Here is a 22,811-nt window from a genome sequence, read left to right on the forward strand (position 1 = left end):
AAGAAATCACTCTGCCACATGTGCAAGGGATGAACTGTCTCTGCCCTGTTTTGTACAGGGAAGGATTGTTTCTTGTTAAATTTTGGGGAAAACCAGTGCGAAAATAAGAAACAGTTTTGTTGTATGCTTGGCTCATTGTTTATTTAGTTTTTAGGGTTTTGTAATGGGAACATAGATATTCTTGAATGTAACACTCAACAGGTTTCTTATCAGGTAACTTAACCAACCAGTTCCTAATCTATTTTTCTTTACCTGGTTTTGACAGATGGGATATTATGAGCTGACTTTAAGAGACTGAGTTAGTTCAGTGGATAGCAAACTAAGTTCTTGATACCAAGATGTAACTCTGATAAAGCCTGAGCTGGTAAGTAACTGAAAGTCAGTAAATGAAAGGCTCAGCTGGTAAACCTAAGTCGAGGAGTTCAGAAGCTGGTGCAGGAGGCCTAGAATTTCTTTTACTTAAAAGGTGGCAAAATTTTCTGATGTTTGTGTTCTCAGGGGAAAATATTAAAGGAAAAGGCTCAAATCCAACCAGATGGACATTTAACTTTTTAGGTGTATTTGGACTGCACAAAGAGCTTATGAGTAATAATGGTGAAAAAAGAATTTGTTAACAAATAATGACTTAGAGGTCAAGATACGCAGGTGTAGCATTATAGTTGCAAAAAATAGACTATGTAAGGTCTTGCAGAAGAAATTAGAACAAACAGCAAAGTGTTCTTCAGCTGGAAAAGTTAAAAGAGAGAAAGAAGAATGAAAGGGTGACTTTTGCAGGGTCCAGATGGGATAAGGATAAAAATGGTTTGGCTGTGTTTTAAAAACTAAGCAATTTGTGAACGCTTACAGGGCAGTTAAGGCAAGCTAGATACTGCTTCCCACTTAGAAGGTACTGGAACACAGCAGATCCTCTACAAAATGTGCTTATTTCCTTACATCTTTCAGGGAAGTTGAGTAGGGATGAAGCTGTGTCATTGGAGATTGACACATTTTGTAAAAACAGTAAAGATGGAGAAATAGCTAAGAGCTCAGGAGTTCTGTTATCATTCCTTCAGCAGTGTATGTTGGTTAACTATGAAGACTTTCAAACCTATTCTTTTGAGAACTTCTACAAGTTTTGTTTCCTTGTTTTTTTCCTCTTTAAAAGATGATTTAGATTGCCTCAAGTTTGTTGTGAATAGCTGTAGGATTTATGAATTTGCATTCTGAGATCAGAGCTTTAAACCATGAAATTTAGCATCTTGTCATTGGCAGCAATTACTGCCAGATGCATCAGGAGAAAGTAAAAAGAGCCACTTAGCTCTCTTCACATGATTTTTCTCTGGCATTTTTGCCTGCGGAACTGTGATGCTGAATTCTGAATAACCCATATGTCCTTCAGAAAGTAATATAAATGGAAAGATAGATTTTTCTAGAGAGATTTGCACCACTCGTCTTCCCCTTTCTTGCCTTCTTTTATGGGATAATACTTTTATTATATTTCTGTTGACATCTCCTATAGCCCTTTGAATTATATTTGAAGGCATTTTTGAGCAAAGACTCTCTCACAGTTGTAATAGAATTCAAAGCTTACTTGTAAACCAATGATCTGTTCTTGTCACCTGAGAGCTTGTCTTTGTAAAACATAAAGCCAAAGAACTGTTAAACCTAAACAGTTGGCATAAGTAATGCATTTCTTCTAAAACGTTGACTTTCAAATTTTTACCTCGATATTTTTCATAGTTCTTGAAAATATTTGTTACTGCAGTTTAATAGGAGAAACTCAGTATTTTTATTTGCGGTTTCTTTTTGATCCTAATGTGCTAAAGTAAATTTTGTGGCTGATTGTAGAATTCTTTATTTTGAGACTCATCTTTGCACATTTCAGGAAAATCAGTTTCCCACATTCCATTTAAAAATTTATTTTTTAAATACATATGATTCTTAAAATTCAGGTTCTTTTCCCTTGTTATTCACCTACTCTTGACCTGCTGCTCGCATCAGTCTGTGCATCATTTAATGACTACTGATTTCAGTGAAGTATTATGTAAGAACAGTATCTTATCACTACAGCTTCAATCCAGATAATGGATTCATCTGGTCTTAAAATGTAATTTTGACCAGGATGTTCTGATGTTCTTTTTCTTTGATTTCTTTTCAGCCCAGTCGCTGAAAGAGTTTGCTCGGCTCCTGATTGCCGTTGAAGAGGAGAGGAGACGACTGGTAAGTTTGCTGGCAATAATATGTTGCATTGGGCCTCTTCTTGTATTAAAAAGTACAGGTTTTTTGTATTCCTCCTGAAGTGCTATTTTTATCTTTTTAATTTATTTATTTGTGTAGTAGATGTTAAGTATTCCATAAAAATCCCTTGAAATTCTGCAAAGGCAAAAATGCTAGCACAGACTGTAGCAGTTTTTAATGGAATGTTCAGCAAAATACTTCTGCATTGATCTAAAAACTATTTTCTCACAATTTCCTCCTTCTCTGGTCCCCACCCCAAAATAACATTTGAATGTTGCTGTACCTTTCCTTTCCCCCATCTTGTCTTATTAGTCACAAGGCATAGCAATAAAGTAAACTGAAAACAAAAAACATATCGTGGAAATGTAGGTCAGTGTTTATATGTACTTAAATACTTTATGAATGTTGTCCGGTGAATGTATACTAGTAATCCAGAAATATGATAAATAAGTGGTAAGAAGAGAAACCAAATTCATGACCCCTGAGAAACTCTTGCAGAATACATCATACATCAGACTTGTCACATTTGTTGTTTGTTATTGTATTCTGTTTCCCTTTGTTTCCATACTGATGAAGCTACAGTATGCTTTCATTCATATTATTCAGATGTAGCTTTGTTAAAGAAGTTTTAAGTGTGTTCTTGTATAAGCATTTAAAAAAAAATCCATGTAAGCAATGAAGTTACTTTCTTCCTTTCTTGGAAGTCATTAATGAATAAAGAAGTGAGGTAAGGGTTAACCTCAGTAGTGGAATTTTTAAATATTGTGCAGGTTTAACTAGCTCAAATTCATCCAATGACTATGTCTGTCCTGGTTTTCCTTCCTTTTATGAGTACTTAGGGAAGTGAAGAAAAGGATTTTCTGACTCAGATTGGAGCAAATTCATTAATCCTGGAAGGTTTTTACATAAAATTCTCTTATTCCTAGGAGTACATAACCATAGAATTGTCTCCCACTGTTTCTGTTTACATAAATATTTTAAAGTGGCAAAATCATAAACATTTATATTGTACAGTTGCATAGTTAATACCACCTAAACCTATAGAAGTGCAAAATTTTTTGCTTCGTGTTGAGTATTTTTTCCTGGGTAGATGGAATAGTGAGGTGACTGTTCAGTATTTACCACTTTAAAGATGTTTACCAGAACGTTAATTACTTACTTAATGTTTCAAATTAATAGCTTTCCAGTTTAGTTTCAAGATTATTCTGAGCTATTACAAAAAGGAAAAGCAATGAATAGGTGAAGGTTTTATTTTTCCAACTGGTTAGACTTTCATAATATACATAATTTCCTTTTGTTTTATCGTTTTTTTCTTTGTTGTTTTTGTTTTGTTTGTTTGTTTGTTTGGTTGGTTTTTTTTTTGTTGGAAAAGTCACTTCCTTTTTAATTTTTAGAAGTTTCTGGCCTCTCTATGGTTTATAATTTGGTCTTTCCATGTAATGTGTTAATTTGTATCTTGTAGGAAAGTCATTAGAGTAAAAAGGAAAAAAAAATGTTATTAAATTAAAAAAGACAAGTCAAATAGAAAGAATTCTTGTTCTATTTCAGTATATGTTCAGTGGGAATACATGGATTGTACAGCTGAGCTGTTGGATCACAATGCAGGGTCAGAGACTTGGGTGGGATTTCAGTCTCATGGACAAGTATTTTACAAACGGCTGTAAGTTTAGTAGAATGCAATCATCGAATCATAAACAAAGTGGCAAATAGTATTCATGTGTAGAGAAGCTGCTCTTGATGGGAAATCACTTACATCCAGCTTTTCACTGAGTTTGAAATAGCCACATTCTGTTTGTTCGGCAAACTGAATGCTCGTGCTCAGAGCATTGAGGACACACAGTTATCATAGTAGTGATATTTGAATAAGAAAATTCAGCAAACTTAGAATTTTTCTGTTTTTAAAAAGTTTGATCTGCCTGTTGGTGGAATTTATTTAATTATTATTGGAGTTCAACTATTAAAGTATCATCTTTGTCAAAGATGCTTGGTTTTTATTCTCCAGTTCTCTTACTGCAGTTTTCTGCATGCTGTTATAGAATACAGAGGTCTCTGTGAGGATCAGTGTGCCATGCTATATGCTGAACAGATTGCTAGTAATGAGCGCTTGCTGCTTGAGAAACTTGTGATTTAACTGTGAAATCTTCAAAACATTTTTTTCTTATTTCTGAGGAAGTATGGAGCATTATGCATACACTTTGATTCCTCTGCTGAAAGCACTTTAAGCCAGACAATTTGCAGATTAGTGATGATTTTAGAAAAAGTTTGCAGCTGACTGGAAAACTTGAGACAGGGCATGCTGGTCTTGGTTTACTTTACTTCTCAGTTAAAATAGAAAACTTGCAGAAGTTTTTAAACAAAAAGCAACACAAAAAAAATCTTGTTCTTTTTGATATTTGGTAGAAGGCTTGGAGAATAGCTAGTCAGCATTGAGACTGTTTATTTGATACACTTCATCATACCACTTACAACTTCCTTTTAGTTCTTGAAGTGTGTGACAGTAAAAGATAGTATATTGTATCAGTGAAAACTGAATGTACAGGAATATGGAATGACAGATGTTAATTTTACTTACCAGCTAATCATCTTGTTTCCCTGCCTTGAGTTTTATATTATTAATTTATGAGCATGTGTACGAGTGCATGAATCAGATTTGAATATGGAAAGTATATAGTCATATCACCAATTTATTTCTCATCAGATACCTATTAAGTTCTTCATAAGTAAAATTATTTTTTGTTTTGGTGAATGCAGAGAGTGTTAGAGTACTTGCCCACTGAATGTATAAATTGTTTCCAATGGTCAAGGAAATAGTTTGAGAGGTGCTTAGCAAGTCTTTTGTCCTTCTTGCATGAAGAACCAAAAGGAACTCATTTTTGTTTTCTTTAGTAGAAGATAATGAAACAAGATATTATGAACAGTATTACTGGGAAAAACACTCAAGTGTAAGGTTAAATAATATGGGGTATCACATAAATAAGTATTATGTAAAGCTTTGCAGCCATTATTATTGGCAGCAGTAATAATATGGTGACTATTGTAGGTCAGCTTGTTTTATCCTTGTCTTTTATTTCCTGATGCTAAAAAATTGACTAGTAGTCTTAGAAAAAACAGAGGTCATACACCAAATATTTCCCCTGGGAAAAAAAAAAAATAGAGGTAAAAATAATTCATAAGACACCTTTTTTATGATATACAGCCTTACATTTGATATTTGTCATTTCATGGTGGTGTTAATTTAATGATGCTGTTGTTAAATTGTGCATTAAAAAACCCACGACCAAACAGCTTTGACTCTTGGGTTTTACAAGTAGTGTAAATAGGATAAAAAGTCAGATCCATCCCCACTGCCTTTCCAATGACTTCAACAAGCCACCAGGGAATGTAAAATAATGACCTTTATTTCCCAGTGATTATTAGGGAACAGAAGAGATGCTGTAATTTAATTTCATGTGAATATTTGGATCTATATCAAGGGAACCTGCTTAAAATAATTTACTTCCTCTCTTGCTGAATTTACAGTGTTTCTGTTAAATAAGCGCTAGGCTATTTTATTTTAGAAATTCATGCATTATTTATGTTTCCTATTCATTTTATATTCTCAGTAAACTTTTTAACAAACAGAAATGTAGAGGGAATAATATAAAATACTAATTCCTTTTCCTTTCATAGAATTATGCTGTGTTGACATAAGAATAGATGAATTGGTTCACGCTGCTGATTTCTTATTCCTTGAGATCCCCTATCAATTTGAAGCATTGAATGTGTTCTCTTGAGCATTATGTTATCTTGAATGTAACTCCCTGGTTATTTCTGAAAGTTTACTAAGTCCCAAACTGATATGGGCCTCTTAACTGTTACATTCCTCGCTATCTACCCAAGTTTTTATGGGTTGCTGGCAAGTGATGAATGGTCCCAGAGCTTTTCTCTCTGGCATCATGAATCAGTGACATGTGTATGGTTACTTTGAATTCCTGACCAATATTAAATAGTTCAGGGGATACTGCAGAAATTCTGAAGTGGATAGTTATGCACTATGTTCAATTACTATTTTTCTTTCCAATGTCTGTCTCTTTGTATCTCATAATCTTCATGCTTCAGAGAGTATCTCATTGTAGACTTCTTTTGTATAAACTGGATGTTCTCATTGTGGGTATTTGCCCTCATACAAGGGGTCTGATGCTATCTGCTTCCAGGGTAAGCTTCAAAATATTCAGTTTCAAAAGCTGCACTTGAAGAAAAATAAATGAACTGTTAAAACCAGCTATCCATGGAATGGTACATAAAATCAGATACCAAAGGACACAGCATGTTGTTGAGCAGAATTAACCTTTCCCAATAACGTGAAGTGGGTTACAGATTCCATCAGAAGAATAAGCAATCTTCTCTCCATAGATGCTGCTTATTACTAAGTTTATAAAGGGGAGAAATACTGAAATCGCATCTGCAAGCACCCTGAGACTGCAGAGCATGCACCTCGCATTTTGTTTAATGTGAGCTCGCACAAAAGATAGCATGTAATGGTGTTTTGATACACTTGGTAGCTACTTTCAGTGATCTTCACCTCTCATAACCATTTTGGTATTTAAATTAATCTCTTTGGTAGAAACCTGACTGCAAGGAAACTGTCTGAAAGCATTACTACAAATGAAGGAACAACATCACAAATAAGAGGGTTTCATCTCTGCAATTAGGACTGTTTTATTGCTTGGGTTTGTTTATTGGTTTGCATTGCCTGTCCCACCCCCTTTTTTTTTTTTCTGTTTTAAATTAATTAAACAGCACCTTAAAGCTGGGTGGGTGGGTGTGTGTGGTTTTTTTTCCTTACACTTAAGATTGCCTGTACGTATTGAGCGATTAAAGTAGCATGTACTGTTGTCAAATTCTTTGGAAAGACTTTATGAATTTGTGCACCAGACTAGTAATTTGGAAATACCCATTGCCAAGTAACTGAGCTTTCTGTTGAACAAGGAGTAGTAAATCAGCATGGAATCTTTTTTTTTTTTTTCCTTATAGAAATTATTTTAATGTTTATTATTTACTTCCCATTTTCTTCTTCCTAACCCCAGGTATAGTAGGCTAAATATTTTATAATAACCGCAGAAGAAATCCATGTCTTTGGTAAATGGAATTCTGAAAGATATGAAAATACTGATTTGAATGGTTTTGTTATTTTTTTTTATTATTAATTTTTAAGACCATCAACTTACTGTCCACCACTGGCAGTCAAGCTAAGTTTTAGAAATCATTGAGAAAATTATTGAAAACAAATCACATGACTTCATAAACCTTTTTGGTGAACCCGCATTTTGAATACTTGTTATATGCTTTTCTGGCGAGAAAGCATTATGTAGACTAGAAAAGATACAGAGATAGGCAACAAGGAAGGCTAGACACCTGGAAGCTCAGGGTAAGTGAGACTGTCTGCATGGAGGACCCTGAGTAGCTTTAGTTCAAATAAATCAGATCAGTGTTTTTTGGAGGTCTGGGATTCATTGATTGCAATGACATATCTCTGCTACCTTTCAAATTTTTGGCAGATCAGACCTACGAGTCCTCAGCAACAGGTTAACACTTCAGCCCTTGAAATAGGTTTTCCTTTTTCTTTTTCTTTTTTTTCTTTTTTTTCTGCTGATACAACTGTCAGTCTTACTTCCTAAGAACTAACCTTTCAAGTCTTACTTTAAATATAACTAAACATTTCTGTCACTATAACCCTGCTTGCTACCTAGTTCCCCCATTGCCTTTTATCAGACTCTTCAGCTCCACTTCCTGATCTGAGCTAGTTGCAAATACCACAAGGAATGAGTGCCAAAAGGAAAAACAGCTCATCCTTTCTTCTCCTGTTATTGATTCCATCATTAGGGAATTTATTCTGTCTGCAGAGTAAAGGTATCAGTGCCAAATCTCTGCGTCCCCAACAGCATAATTTTTTCATGCCTGAATGTGGACAGGAAAGGTTTGCAGAGTAGAGCAATGCATCAACAGATTATGTCGTACTCCTCTCTTGCCTTCTATGCAAGGGAAGTTGGGAATCTAAAGGACTTGTTTGGGGAAATGTCTACTTGTAAGAGTCCAAAAGGGTAGTTGCTTTGCTAGAAGAAAGCCAAAGCTGCTACATTTAAGGACAACTGTGCCTCGGAGTGCAGAGATTGTTGGTTGCTGCTTATTGTAAATTGCTCCTGGAAGTCTTCAGACAGGCCATGGAAACTTCCTAGTGTTGCAGAGCTTAGTAGAGTATCTTCAGCCTCTCTGTCTTCCTGCTTCCTTTTCATCCTCCTGGAATTTGTCTCAGATCCCAAACTGTTAGAAGAGTAGGTTTTGTCTATACAGGTTAAATTTGCCTAACATATGGTTGCCGGTACTCTGTAGTTATCTACATTTTTTCAGTCTAGACTTGCATTCTGGAGTTTGTGGAGAGAAATGAGAACTTTTTGGATATCGTCAACCTTAAGTAGATGCTTGAAAAGTTATTTACTGACAGTGTGTGCGTATGTTTCTCTTTGAGATGTATGTGAATTTTTACCTTCTAGATGGTTAATGTAGCCGAATATTCAGTTTTTGTGGAAGATGCTACTTTATTCAGTTTATTTTAGTTTATAGAATGATTTTTGCTTATGTTTTTCATTTATCTGTTCTGGAAAATAATATGGTTTGTCATTACCTTACCTAATATAATATGAATTCTCATTTTTAAAATACATAACACCATTTAGTTGAGGCTTTTGTATGTTAGCTTTGGAAATTATTGTGGAAGAGAGGATGTAGTCAGCAGCAGCCTATGGTTTTCTGCTGTGTTTTAGCTCTGGAATGGTTGGAGGAACTGTGCTACAGAAAATAATAACTAATGAATGGCTTTCAGAACCAGCTTTCTACACCAAATCTGAGTCAGCTTTGTGTCCCAACTACTGTAAATGTAAAAATTGGGAGGTAACTCAAGTGGAGTTCAGCGACACCTAGAAGAATGTTTTTGTATTCGTACTAATTGTATATTTGTAGAGTATTTCTTGGACCCTTTATGAAAATGTCAAGTCTTCCCTGTTGTGTTGGGGCAAGTGTTTGTGTGACTGCGTAGTGAGCATTAATTGGAGAAGTGATCCAGCTGGAAAAATAATTCCTTTGGCCCTGACTTTCTATCTGGTCCTTCCCCTCACTTCAGTGCATGCAAGGAAAATTATTACTTTCTCAGCCAGAATTGCTATCAAGAAGATAGCAATTTCTGTGGTATAATTGCTATCAAAAAGATATTACAACTATACCCTCACTTGCTTACAGATGTTAACTGTGACCACATTAACTGATAAGATGAAATCAAGAAGTGATAGACTTATTTCTCCTATGCAGGCTTCCTAGAGAGCAGATCTGCAACATGATCCTCTGGTGTGTTCTTGTTGAGGGAGAACTCGCAATGCAGCTTTCCCCCTTGCTGTGTCTTGGGCTAGAAGGAATCCTGTTTGCTATCTTTCTCTGCACCACTCACTCAAGTACAAACATATATGTGTTCAGTGAATGCTTCTTAGCATTTGTGCTCCATTTAAAAAAAAAAAAAAAACAAAACAAACATAGTAATAAAAGTAAACAGCTCATGTTCTGTTATCATTAATGTAGTTTAACATCGAACATCTGTATGTATGCATGGACATTTCTGAAGTTTCCCCAAATGAAAAACACATACTAGGCCAGACAATTTGGAGATAAAATTTTGGGTGCTCTTAGTACAGATCATTAGATGGCTCTTCCAGATGACACTGCATCAGCTTCCATAATTTTCTCAAATAATAATGTCTATGAATGCATATGGAGCTCTTAATGTTACTTTTCAGTTTTACACTTGGTATCTTCCTAATTTGTTTAAAGTATAGTTCTACTTTCTCTAATAATTTTCATTCTTTAAAGTCATTTGTTCCATTATTTTTGTGGAATTTAATAAAAAAAAAAAACCAAAGTCATCCTGTGACATTTAATTATGATAATGTTTAAAAGATCAAACTGATCTTACTAGAAACTAGTTGCAACTAGTCCTTCTCAAATGCATGTTACTGTCCAACTGTTGGCATCTGGGATTGAAAATCCACGTCCCTGTTTTCTTTAGCTTTGCAGAAAGTACTTCTGGAATCATTTTGCTGTGATGGAGTAATGCTATTAATACAGAATTTTCTCAGTTTTATGAAGATGTTGAAGTCAACAGAGAACCTACTCTTCATATTTTGCACTCTGTTTCATAGTAGCTTCCACTTTCTTCTTTTTCCTTTGAAATTGTGAATTGTTTCCTATTGATATGAATGTCCACAGTGAAGAACCATAGTGTATGCAAAGCCTTTTGTACCCTGTCCTGCTCATCTTGGTTCTAGATAATTTCATTGCCTTGTGAACCTACCAGTTGAGGAAGAAAGCAATCTGACTGTTTTTAGAGACAGTCTTTGCTGTTTTCCAAGACTGTTGTCACAGAGTTGAATTGAGACATAATTATTTTCTTGTAGTAAACATTTTTTTGTGTGAAAGTGTAGATCTGTTATGTTGATCTCTGCTGTTTTGTGTCGGTTGGTTAGCTAGCATCAAACAGGGAGCACTTCTCTGTCTTGATGGGGCCAAGAGACTGTGTGTAGGACATGGGAAGATTATTCAAGAGGAAAGAAAGGGGGAATGGAGGTGAGAGGCTTCACTGACCTTTGGTTACAATACTTCTTAACATTCATGCATCTATAACATCTTATCCAAACAGTATACAAAACCTTGATAAGAAGGCTTTGATAATGAGTATCCTTATAGTATTTGCTCTTCAGTTTTCTGCAGAGAATGGAAATGAAGAAAATAAATTTATTTTTAAAATACAGTGTGTGTTGCAGGAGTACTACACTGTAGATTACGGTAATTGAGTCAGATAACTACTGCAGTTTCTCCTGCTTCTTATATTCCGGGTGCTTGTATTTGCATTTACCTCCCTATGTGACTAGGAAGGTGCTAGTATGATTGCTCCTTATTACAATATAAAATGATTACAGGGTGTCTTTAATCTTTGGTTTATGAAGCATTTTATTAAAAGATTTAACAGCTTGCTGTAAACAGTCCCATGATTTTTTACAGTGTCCTGGTAAGCTGGCTTGGTGCCTTTGTAATATTCTTTGCAGTTCTTAATTGACTAATCAGCAGTGACTGCAGTAAGAATAGGAAGTGATTATTGAAAACCAGTCAGTAAAACAGTAACATGTGGACAATTTTCCGAAAATTTCTGGTTTACTTTGCAGCATTTTTCATTTGGGAGAGAACATTCACAAAATAAGATTGCTTGCCATTCCCAGTTTTGAAGAGTATCATCAAGAGACAGAGAGATTAAATCCTCCCTTCCGTAAAAGTGCAAAATAAGGGGTTAGTTGGAAAGCCACTTGCTACTTCTCATTTTATAAATTTAATTAGTTCTGGATTTCATATACTCATTCCATGTTCCCTGTGTTTCAATGCATATAATCTTGCAGTACAGGAGAGTAACTTCTTGATACACATTTACTGAGTAGCATGGGTGGAAGGAGTTTATTTTACTGATGTTTTAGTCTTCACAGAAATGCAAGTAGTTGCCATTTCAGCTTGCAGACGCTTTGGCTTTCAACACAGTCACTAACCGAGTGTCTTCTCAGATGACTGTTGACAAAGAAAAGAGAAAGATGTTTGCACTTCTAAATGAGTATTTTAAAGGAACCTGAGTTTTGTTGGATGAGCCAACCTTAGAGCCTTAAAGTTTTATGCATTTATTTTTGTCACTCCAGAGGGAGGGAGTGGAGTTGCTCGTAGCAGAGGGTGTGTGCTATACCCACAGCCTGTAATAATATCAGAACATGCTGTTACCTGACAATCTACCACTTCCTGAATTTTTTTTTATGGATTCTGAATTTATCTGCACTTCTCCCACTATTATGAGAAAAGGTGCTTCATTCCTACAAACAACTTATTTTTTAGAATTTTTCTTCATTTAGCCTGATTTCCAGAATAGTCTGAAACCCCTATATTTGTTTTTCTTACTCAGTGTCCTGGGAAATGTGATTAAAAATGGATAACAACACAAGCACTTTATGTACCAAAGGGTATGTAGAAACAAAGATACCTTTATTTAAAACAAACAACAACATCAAAACCCCGCCTTTTCACAAGAAAGCAAGATATTCTCCTTTGGGGAACCTGCATGGGCCATAGGTGTGCTACACACAAAGATGTTTTATTTGAAGTGTTCTCTTCAGGATGTTGTCTTAAGGTTTGCAGAACACTTAGATTATTTTTATTATTATTTTCAAATGTCTGTAGAAGCTTCAATTATTATGACTTTGACAAAGTTTCTTAAATGCACCTCCCTAAGAGATTTACTTTTTTACTTTACCTTTACTTTGAACTACGACTGAAACAGATTAACAGTTTTGTCTGTTCTTTTGGCAGCAGTGCTAGTTTATTATGTACCCACTTCAGAAGACTGACTAGGCTAAAAGCAAAACAAAACAAAATAAATTTTTACTGGTTATTTTTCAACCATGTTGCCATAGATTGTTTCAGCATCACAGCAACAGAGGGCAAAGGAGGAAGTCAAAGAGAGAATGAAGAAGCAATACAAGATCAGCGAACTCTTCTTAAGCTAGGACGACCACCAAAATAAATGCCTGCAAATCTAGTTCTTGGTACAATGTTTGTTGCAGCCCTGCTGTTACAAGTAGTTGTGGTCAAGGAAGAAAGTTATTTCTCTGGTGGTAAAAGTCATAGCAGAAATCTGGAAGCCATGTCACATGGTCCTGCGGAAGATTTCGAATGATAGGGGCCATGGAGTCTGGGAGCCTTAAAAATTAAAATACTGTGAGAGCTGCTTCTTTGGATACCTGTCCTTCAGTAGAAGTCTACCTTTAAAGAAAGCAGGCTAGACCTTTCTCTCCTACTAAGCTGGATTTTACACTATGATGAGATCTTTTTACAAGCTAAATGAGAACTTTCTAAATTGATTTATGTTGTTAGTCATATTTGCATGAAAGCCCAAAAAAGAAACCTGTATCTGATACTACTTCTAGTCTTTTGCTCTAAATGTCATCATGACGTATCATCCTGTGTCTTGTATCCCTTTCTTAATTTTAAGTGCTGTTCCTGACATGCTCATTTTAAACTTTAATCACTGACAATTGGCAGAACTTTCTAAATTATATTTCTTCAGCTTTTGAGACTTAAATAACCTCTGTACATTTTTCTGTGTATCAACTATCAATAAAGCTTTGTAAGTATATTGCTATAAAATTTTATTTCACAGTCTGAAATAAATTCTTCTATAACTTCCTATTTTGTATTTTCATATTAGTTTGTTTATAGTTATTTCTGTTGTTTAAAGGGACATCATAACCTTTTCCTGTGTTTGTAAGGAATTAGCCTGAACAGCTACATTGCACATCTCTAAATTACTCTTATAATTCCACTTGGGATACCGAAGCATTATACACACAAAGTCAATTCTGTCAATAGCATGGACATATTGAAAGATTTTTATGGATCCTATACCTATAAAAGTTAACTTATCTCTGAACAGTTCAAATCTATGGCTAACCTACCTTTTTTCAGAAAATATCTTAATTGTTCATACACGTGCTTTTGTTTCCTGAAAGGATATATGCTTCCAATCTTGGAGTTAACAGTTCCTGGGCATAGTACCATTACAAACAGCTCAGCTGATTTTGGCTTTGTGCCTGGACACGTTCATTCATGAAATAGTTTTTAAAACAAAATACAACTTCCAATTACACTCATCTCTTCAAATAGCTAGTTTCCTCAGCACCAACTTTTTTTTTTTTTTTTTTAACTGTGATTTGGGGTGGGTGGGGTTGTTTTTGTTGGTACTGGAGAGATAACAAATGTTGGATTGTTTGGATACTGCCATGGCTCTTGTATCAATAACCAGACATGGCACAGAAGCAAAGGATTTAACTATTAGACTGCCTTTCTCAGCGTTATATTTCACAGCAGCTGCACAATATAATGCAAAGTGATTCCTAATAGTAATAAATACTAGAGGTTAGTAGCTATTAACCTCACTTTTGCAGTTACTGGAATTGACCCATGGGGACCTGCTGTGTCTGTGAAGATGAAAATTCATTTTCATAGTGGAAGGTAGCACAGATTATTCACAGTGACTTCAGGGCCAGCTGTACTACCAGCACAACCCTGCCTGGCTGCTTCATCAATTCTCAGCTTCAGTAAGAGCAGCCAGCAGGTAGTACGTGACTGCTAATAAACTGGTACATACATAGCTGCTTAATCCCCAAAGCCACCACTTAGCCACTGATAAGCATTTTTACATCACACAGAAGTGATCTCATGGACTGCTAAAAAAAGTAGGTAAATCAGTAGTTAAGACCACTTCCAGTCCGAACTGTTCACCTTGCTTGTCAAGCTATCGCTATTTAATTTGAAACAGGGCTCAATGAATGTGAGATGCAAAATAAATAAGAAGGCAAAGGGGAAAAACGATGAGGTTTTTGATGAGTTCATAGGCCTGAATTGCTTCGCATTGTGATCAGTTGTGTATGAGCACATTGTCACATTGTAAAGCTTTTTACCTCACCGTATTTGGGAATCAGTTTTGTAACCAGGACAGATTTCACATAAAGCACTTTGAATATTTATTCAAACCATCTCTAAAGACAGAAACCACTTCTAACGTCTGGAGTGTCTGTGGATTGACATGTGTTTACCAAATATATATTTAGGTGCACCTATTTTGTATTTTAAGCAATACTAGTAGTAACTTTCTGTATGATCCTTGTGAGACTTCCATTAAGAGAGACCTGCTAGTATGAAATTAATTTCACGGGTGTACATCAGATATTTGTTTCCAAGGTGCCTTCTCCCAAAATGAGTGTAAAAGCATTGAGCTGATGAAAGAATGAACTCAGAATCTGATACAGCTTTTTTCAGATGGTCTCATTTGCATTTTTTCCGCATGAGTTCCTGAAAAGAGTGTATTTTAACTTCTCCATTTGTACATTATTAGCAGAACTTTTGTTTCTTTGTGTGGGAAGTGTGTATGCTGCTTCCATCATCTAGCTAAGAAGAGGCAAGCATCTGACAGGGAGAAATTGGGAGAGAATTTAGGCTGAATGTCAGGAAAGCTTCCTCACGATGAGCTACATTGTGAAATACTTTGCCAAGGAAAATAACGTCTAAAGCCCTAACTGAGATTGAGCCAAGTGTTGGAAAATGCAATGTAGAAACAGAATAAGTATTTTGTGTTACTCAGGGACTATGCATCCTTCATAGCCTGAACCATGGTTAATCAGATTGTCATTAAGTATTGCTTAGTAACTTATTTCAAAGATGCCTGTCATGATAATGGCTAAGAATATGGTGTATTTCTCAAGAAGACTTCCACTCTCTTTTTTGAGCTAGAGATTATGGGGAAAAGGGGAATTTGGACAATCTCTAACATGTATCTGCTTTTCCAGTTCAATTTATGAGTAACTTCATCAGCCATGTCATTTTCCCAAGACTATTTTGTGTGAGGCTCTAAATAGATTGATTTTAGTATTTAGGAGCCTAAATGTCTATGGAGAGTTTGTGGCTGGCCATTTTTTGTTTGCTTGTTTTTTTTTAAGAAAATAAAACAAATGAACCAGTATGTCAAATATGACCATCTCTGGCAATTTGGAAAATTTAAAACAAAATCCTACCTCTTGTAAACATTTCTGCCAACATCTTGTCTTACTTGTTTCGTTATCCATTTGTTTATTATTAACCATCATCGTTAATCTTTCATTTAGGGGTTTTTTTATTTGTTTCAGTTAAAATTTTGGGGTGTTTGTTCTTATTTTGGACTCAGAAGAAGTTGCTGATGACATTTGGGCACTCAATCTGTTGATCTTTGTCTCTAAAGAACAGCTTGTCTATCTGCCTTAATGTCTCCAGCTTCTAAGAAGAAGGCACCCACACTCTGGCTTTCTGTATTTTTACTGAAAGCATATTTAAAGCCAGTTTCAGGAATTCTGACAAATGAAGCTTTTTAAAATAAATGCTGTGGTGAGTCTGACAGCTCAACATCCCCTAATGCATAATGTGTGCTAATTAAAAAACGAAGGATTTACTTTTCATAGTAAGTCAGAAAGTTCTTACTTTGTTTAGTTAAGTGTTTATTTATTCTTTTATTGATTTCCAGCTTTCCCTTTACATCTTAGCAGACCTCACAAGGAGGCCTCCTTAGGGTGCATTCACTCCACTCTGGAGAAGTTTTGTTGACATTTGCAGAGTGAGGAAAACAGGCCTGGCCGCAAAATTTACAGATCAAGATTTGGAAAAGCAGAGATACAAAGTAATAAACAGAAGGAATTGATTTGGGGTGACTCTTAAGTAGACAGACAGAGTGAAAGTGTCTGGGAAGGTTTAAAATAGGAATTCTGTAAAGTAAATCTTGTTGCTTATTTGCTAAGCTTTAACTTAATGAGATAATGTCTATAACTGTTAATGCGTTGAATTTTTAAAAAGTAAAGAAGTAAAAAGCTGCACAAACTCTCCACCAAAACAGAGATTCTTTTACATTTTAAATTGAAGATTCCCCCCCAGTACAAGACGGTTTGGTTTTACTGTGTTTACTTTTTCTTCATGGGAAAAAAAATACTTTTTTTTTGTGATAAATGTTTAGGAAGTGAAAGATACTTGTAACATAGTAAAATATCTACATTTACCAAAATGCTCAATAGAATAAGTTACCATTAAAAATATTGTGGAGCATAGGTATGTTTGAATTCTGGATCTATTTTTTCTTAATTAGCTCTGTGCTCTAATTATGCTGTTTCCTGTGTTTATGTAGCCATTTCCCCCTTGATAATATGTAATGTAAACATTCAAGCTGAGGATATTTTTGTTTGTTTGGAAAGCCATAAAGGGAGGCAAAACCAGAAGAGTTTTCTTCTGCTGGCTATCTGAAATTACATTGAGTTCTCTTTTGCTTTCATTATGATTTGAACTCTCAGCCTGGTCAACAGAAATGCACTGTTTGTATTAATGGTAGTGATAAAAAGATAAATACCCAAACTTGTAAGTACACAATTGAACTGTTTTTCCTTCAGTGTGGTTGTACATACAATTGCTTTATCTTTTACAGTTTTCATGGGGTTACAATCCATGGAGTAAGCTATAAAAAAAAATAGCATCTCTTACCAGATGATTAGCTACCTACCATGATCATATACATTGCTGATTTATGTCTGTCTTCTAAACATTTTCATGGGTTTGCTGAAGAAAAAAGAGAAAAAAGCAAAGTGGGTTGTTTTGTTTTGGTTTTGGTTTTTTTTTTGGTTCTTTTTTTTTTTTTTCTCTGATATCAAGTAATTATTTTTCCTCAGGTGATATAAATAGTGCCCATGTAGTGTAGATGGAATACACCATGTAGTGTAGATGGAATGTTTCTTACAAAACATTTTCATGGGTTTGCTGAAGAAAAAAGAGAAAAAAGCAAAGTGGGTTGTTTTGTTTTGGTTTTGTTTTTTTTTTGGTTCTTTGTTTTTTTTTTTTTTTTTCTCTGATATCAAGTAATTATTTTTCCTCAGGTGATATAAATAGTGCCCATGTAGTGTAGATGGAATACACGCAGCAAAGGATTTCTCATGTTAAAAGTGTCCAAAGTGTTTTTCTGTTATTCACCTCTGGATGCAGAGTAGTTACTTTTGAACAACATAATTTGTTGATAGAAACTGATAATTTTGGTGAAAATCAGAAAACCTGTGGGAGGAAAGGGGTATAGGTCTTTTAGTTGTGAAACCTACCAGCTTCAGTCTTCTTTGTAATTCTGCATAGATCAGAAAAAGTAAAAGGCATTCTTTAACACTTTATAAAATGGTATCATCTATGTAGAAAATAATTCTGCTGACACTACTAAGCATCAAGACTAAGGGTAACGTGGCTGGGGTGGCAGAAGAGAGATACAGAGTTTCCAGCTCATGTTGTAAGGGACAGTAGTGACAAAAACCCCACTGAGCTCTTGCCCACCGAAGGGAAAACAGGAATAAGGGTCACCGAGAAATCAGAAGTTCTTTGAAGTGTGTCTGTGCAGTGAAGGAGTAAGTGGCATGCATGGTCCTTGTTATATGAAAGGCTTTTAAGGGAAAAAGAAACACTAGCATAGCCTGAAAAGAGTTGAATGAAAGCACAGGAGATACAAAAAAGAAGCTCCAGATGTGTGCAGCAAACTTGTCCCACTATATTATCCTCTAGTAGGTTTTCACAGTGGGATACAAGGCATAAGTCAGTTGGATTTTTCCCCTTTTTAGCTTATTGGCTGTTAGCTTCTCTTAATCTATTTAAAACTCATTTAGGGTTAATGTGTGAATATTTTTCACAAAAATTAAAAATATTGGGTGAGGGAAAAACCTTAATGTACAGTGCTTTCTGCATTTGAATTTTAGTTTACAGTGATCTATGCATGTAGAGTTCAGGTACTCATAAGCAACGAGGTTCTGTGTAGTGTCCTCTCTCTGCTCATGCTCTTTCGGTGAAGTCGCTGGCTGTAAGTGTGCTCAGCACTGCAAAGTCCTTTATTGCCTGCTCAGGAAAATGTGCTTGGTAATGGTTAGCACTGTGTTCTAGTATGTCAGTCTATTTAAAACCCCAAATCAAGAAAGTAAGTGAAGAAGAGCCAGTTTATGCCTTTTAGCTTATGATTTCTGAGCACAGTGAAGATAAGACACTCCAATGCTTCGGAAGACTTTTATTATCAGTACCTAGAACAGGAATTTTCTTAAACATGTTTATGTGAGAGTTTTCTAGTGGATCAACGCATCTTAGAGTCAGACCATAAATGTATTTTACCTTCCTGTTGGCAAAGAACTGTTTTCCAGTGGTCTCTTCCATCTGTGAATTATATGTAACAATATCAGTCCCTCCTCTCCATTAATCAGAGACAGATTTAAACATCTTGCCCTTCAGATTCCTGGCGTTAACTCTTTGTAGCTGAGCTGAAGGAGTGATTGTGAGTCCTTCTATAGGCACTTGCTCCCTGGGCACGTTTGGTATTTTCATAATGAGTTCACGCATCCTAGGTTCAGGATTATTTTTGAATGTTAGGAATCCCGAGTTCTTGCTTTTTGCCTGAGCATAAAACAGTAGCTATGTTAGTTACAAAAACAGTTGTCCATGCTTTATGAACCCGCTGGCTTTTAAAGATTACTGACTCACGGAGACAGGTTTGTCTTGTTTATTTAAAACTCAGTTCTTAGAACTGCGCTACAATGAGAATTTTCTAAAATGGATCTAGGTACTCTATTTTAGATGTATAGCAGTGGCCTGAGAACCTGGATTAAAGATGGCTTAATAAAGGTAGCATCACTGGAATTTAGTTTACAATTCACTTAATCTATAAGGTGCTTGAAGTAGATTTGACATGCTTCATTTTCAGATTGGTTCAGTGGTCCTGCCAGTAGTAAAACATATTTTACACTGTCATTAAGGTAGTAGTCCTCTGAATATCATCAGCGAGATTTCTGAGCAACCCTGAATAACTCTCACATACTTTTCTGCCCGTAACCACTACACTCAAGAATCAGCAACACCTTAGATTTTGCTCGGAATCTAACAGGGAGCAGGTAAAAAAGGGTTTGAGCATTAATACGCATTGCATAATTCTATCAGCCTTCACATAGCATCTCTCAGAGCCTAGCCAGAAGCTGAGAAGGGCTGAATAGCTGCTGTGAGCTCCGCAATTGGTAGGGAAGGCTAATATCCTAAGCTTTCATACCAGTTTATTCCTCTGTTGCTGTTTAAGAACTCGGGAGCAGCAGCTGACACAGTAGGACAGGCAGGCCGGGACTGGCTTGCGCAGGCACTGTTAGTAATTCAGCAAAGTGCTTTTCCTTGCATGTACTTCAGCAATGCAAAGTTCAAGCAGCACTTTCCACTCCAAACTTTTATTGCTAATGAGGGCCCTTTATTCAAATCCGTTTCTTGGCAAGGCATACTGTGAGAGGAATGAAGTCAATTTTGTTAAAAGTTACTGTGGGAGGGCAGCAACAGCATTGTTAAAAACCATGTCTGGACAATTCCCTTGATAACATTCTTTGCATCCTAATTTCCCCATGAAGCCTAATTAACAACATGCCAGTGTTTACATTTTTATTCAGTACTTGTAATACTGGGGATGGTGTTTGACATTTGGAATAGAGACTTGACACATGAGAAGAACTGTGCAATTTTTTTTTTTTTTTATTGTTTTATTCACGCTAACAAAGGGGAAGAGGAGAAATAAATGGAGATGTAGTAGGGAAGAAGTTTAAAATTTAAAATTAAGCATTTTCATATGATATTAATTTTTTAGTTTTTTCCTCTACCACTTCAACTACATTATAAAGCATAACCTATCTGTATTTATTTGGGCCCTTTCTGTACACAGATGTTTCTTCTGGGGAATATCTAATGTTTCAACAAACACAGGCCTCCTTTGCCAGTTTGTATGCTGTGAGTGGGAGAGGAGAAGGAAGTTATATGCTCACTTTGCAAACACTTTCAAGTCTAAGATCTGATTTCCTTCAATTTAACATGTGACTAGTGTGTGTTTATTAATGGTCATAAAACTAGCCATGTCCTCTGATAATTCAGAGGGATTTTTTTGCCTTAATACCAAGCTCTGGCATTCAATTTCTCAAGACCTATTACTAGTACAATCTCATTTTTATTTCTTAGAATTCTTAATAACTGTTGTTTTTAATTTCTCAATTTCTTTGTTTATCTTGTAAAATGTGTTGCCTTTCTTGAAGGCTATTTTAATTTGTATTTGTATTATTTTAAGATTATAATAGCTAAAAGTATACGTTTTGTTATTTTAAAAAGATACTTTAAGTGTAACTTTTTGATATAATTTTATAAAAGAGTAAATATATCTTAAAAGTCTGTAGTAAAAACTTAAAGACACTTTTAAAGGTTAGCATCACATGGTTTTCTATTGCAATCTGAGTTTATAAAACACTATTGAATATGATGGTAGAACGAAAAGATACGTTTTGACCTTATTTGGGTCAAATATTTACAGTATTTAACCTGTCTCTTCATTCAGCAATCTAAAAAAAAAAAAAAAAATAAATCTAGCAGTCTATTGAGATTTGCAGTAAAATAAAGAACTCTGAGAAAGTACGATAATATCCGACTTCATACATATATACATTTATACACATACATATGCATATACATGGAACATGTCTTTTCAGCAATCCGTTTTCTTAAGGGTTTGTTTTGTGCATCTTGAAGATGTAAAACAGAATTAACGTGAAAGTGTTTGTAGCAATTTTACTTCAGCAGTTCACAATGCTTGAAAGGCACTTAATATTCCTCTGAGAACAAATTTGCTTTCTCTACGCAGATGGCATTGTATTATATGGTGTAAATAATTTTTAAGGCTCTCTGTAAGATGTATTAGACATCTCATTGCCACTACATGTCATCAGAAGCAGTTTTTTCACTGGGTATGTGGCAGGTTTGTAGCCTTCGGCTTTACTGCTATTTGGAGTGATAATCTGTATCTGCTGCACTTTCTCAACTCAGTAGGACAGTTTGAGCATCAGCTATTAAAATGTCTTTAACAGTAAATTTGGTCTGTCAAACCAGACCATTTAGTAGAAGGTGATTATAATAAATGCAATTTCTGTTCCACATACAAACGGTGGGAATTGAGTAGCTTCTTCTTGGTGCTGTTTAAAGTTGTGCTTGAAGTATTAATGATCTGACAATGCCCAAAAATCTTTTCTTTGTGACCAAAACAGATTACCATACAAACATTAAAACTTAACTACTATAAAATAACAACAATTCTGGGAGTTGAAATATAATGATATTTTCTCTTTAAATATTTATAAGACAACAAAAATGTTTTAAGTTTATTGCAAATTCTCAAATGTGGAATTTAAAACAGATGGAATGAATATTTAGCTTTTCCCTCCAGAGACATCACAGGCAATGAATGCATTGAGTGAACAAGATAGTTAAAGGAAAATAGCATTAAAAAGAAGTATTGAATGAACATGTAAGTAATATACTTTATCTCGATATGCCAAACACCATTTTTCTGTCTTTAAAAACTTTTAATATATGGAAATTTTGTGCCTAACTTTACTCTCTTCTGCCTGCAATTATAAGTTCAGCCAGAAATAATCTGCCCTATTATAACAAGAACTGCTGAGATGCATGTGAAACTTATTGTCATAACTTCATGATACAGGTATTCTCATCTAAGTGCTTTTTTTTTCCTTCCTTGTGATTCTTGTCATTCACTGAGCAATGTCTAAAATCAGAGTCCAGTCCTGTAGTCATTAAGTATTGTCTGTTATGGTTGCAATTCATGAAATAAACAACTCCTTAAAAAAATAATTATAAGATGCTTGAAGTAATTTTTAAGACCTGTTACCTCCTATATAGTTCTGATAAATATTTGTTGTGTTGGGAACTTGTCCTGTACTTCTGTAAGACCTTGTCATTAGGTAACATAACGATGTTCAGATGTTTCTGGAGCAGCATTAAGTGAATAGGGTCAGACGATGGGAGCTTCTGATTTCTGCAGATCGTTTTTTTCTGTTGGTTTCCATACTCAGGTTCAGTGAGCTCCCTGGATG

The 22,811-nt window shown here is 35.3% G+C and overlaps 1 protein-coding gene across 2 annotated transcripts in view; it reads left to right on the forward strand.

Annotated features, from left to right (window-relative positions):
- ARHGAP42 (Rho GTPase activating protein 42) overlaps nt 1–22,811 on the forward strand; it is a 173,008-nt gene that overhangs the window by 58,910 nt on the left and 91,287 nt on the right. For both annotated transcript variants that reach the window (XM_042793007.1, XM_042793008.1), the window contains exon 3: nt 2,138–2,199. In XM_042793007.1, the coding sequence (XP_042648941.1) occupies nt 2,138–2,199 (62 nt within the window). The remainder of the gene's footprint in view (nt 1–2,137; nt 2,200–22,811) is intronic.

This window comes from Tyto alba, unplaced genomic scaffold (genome assembly GCF_018691265.1).
Source record: "Tyto alba isolate M040663 unplaced genomic scaffold, T.alba_DEE_v4.0 Super-Scaffold_2, whole genome shotgun sequence".
Taxonomy (NCBI): domain Eukaryota; kingdom Metazoa; phylum Chordata; class Aves; order Strigiformes; family Tytonidae; genus Tyto; species Tyto alba.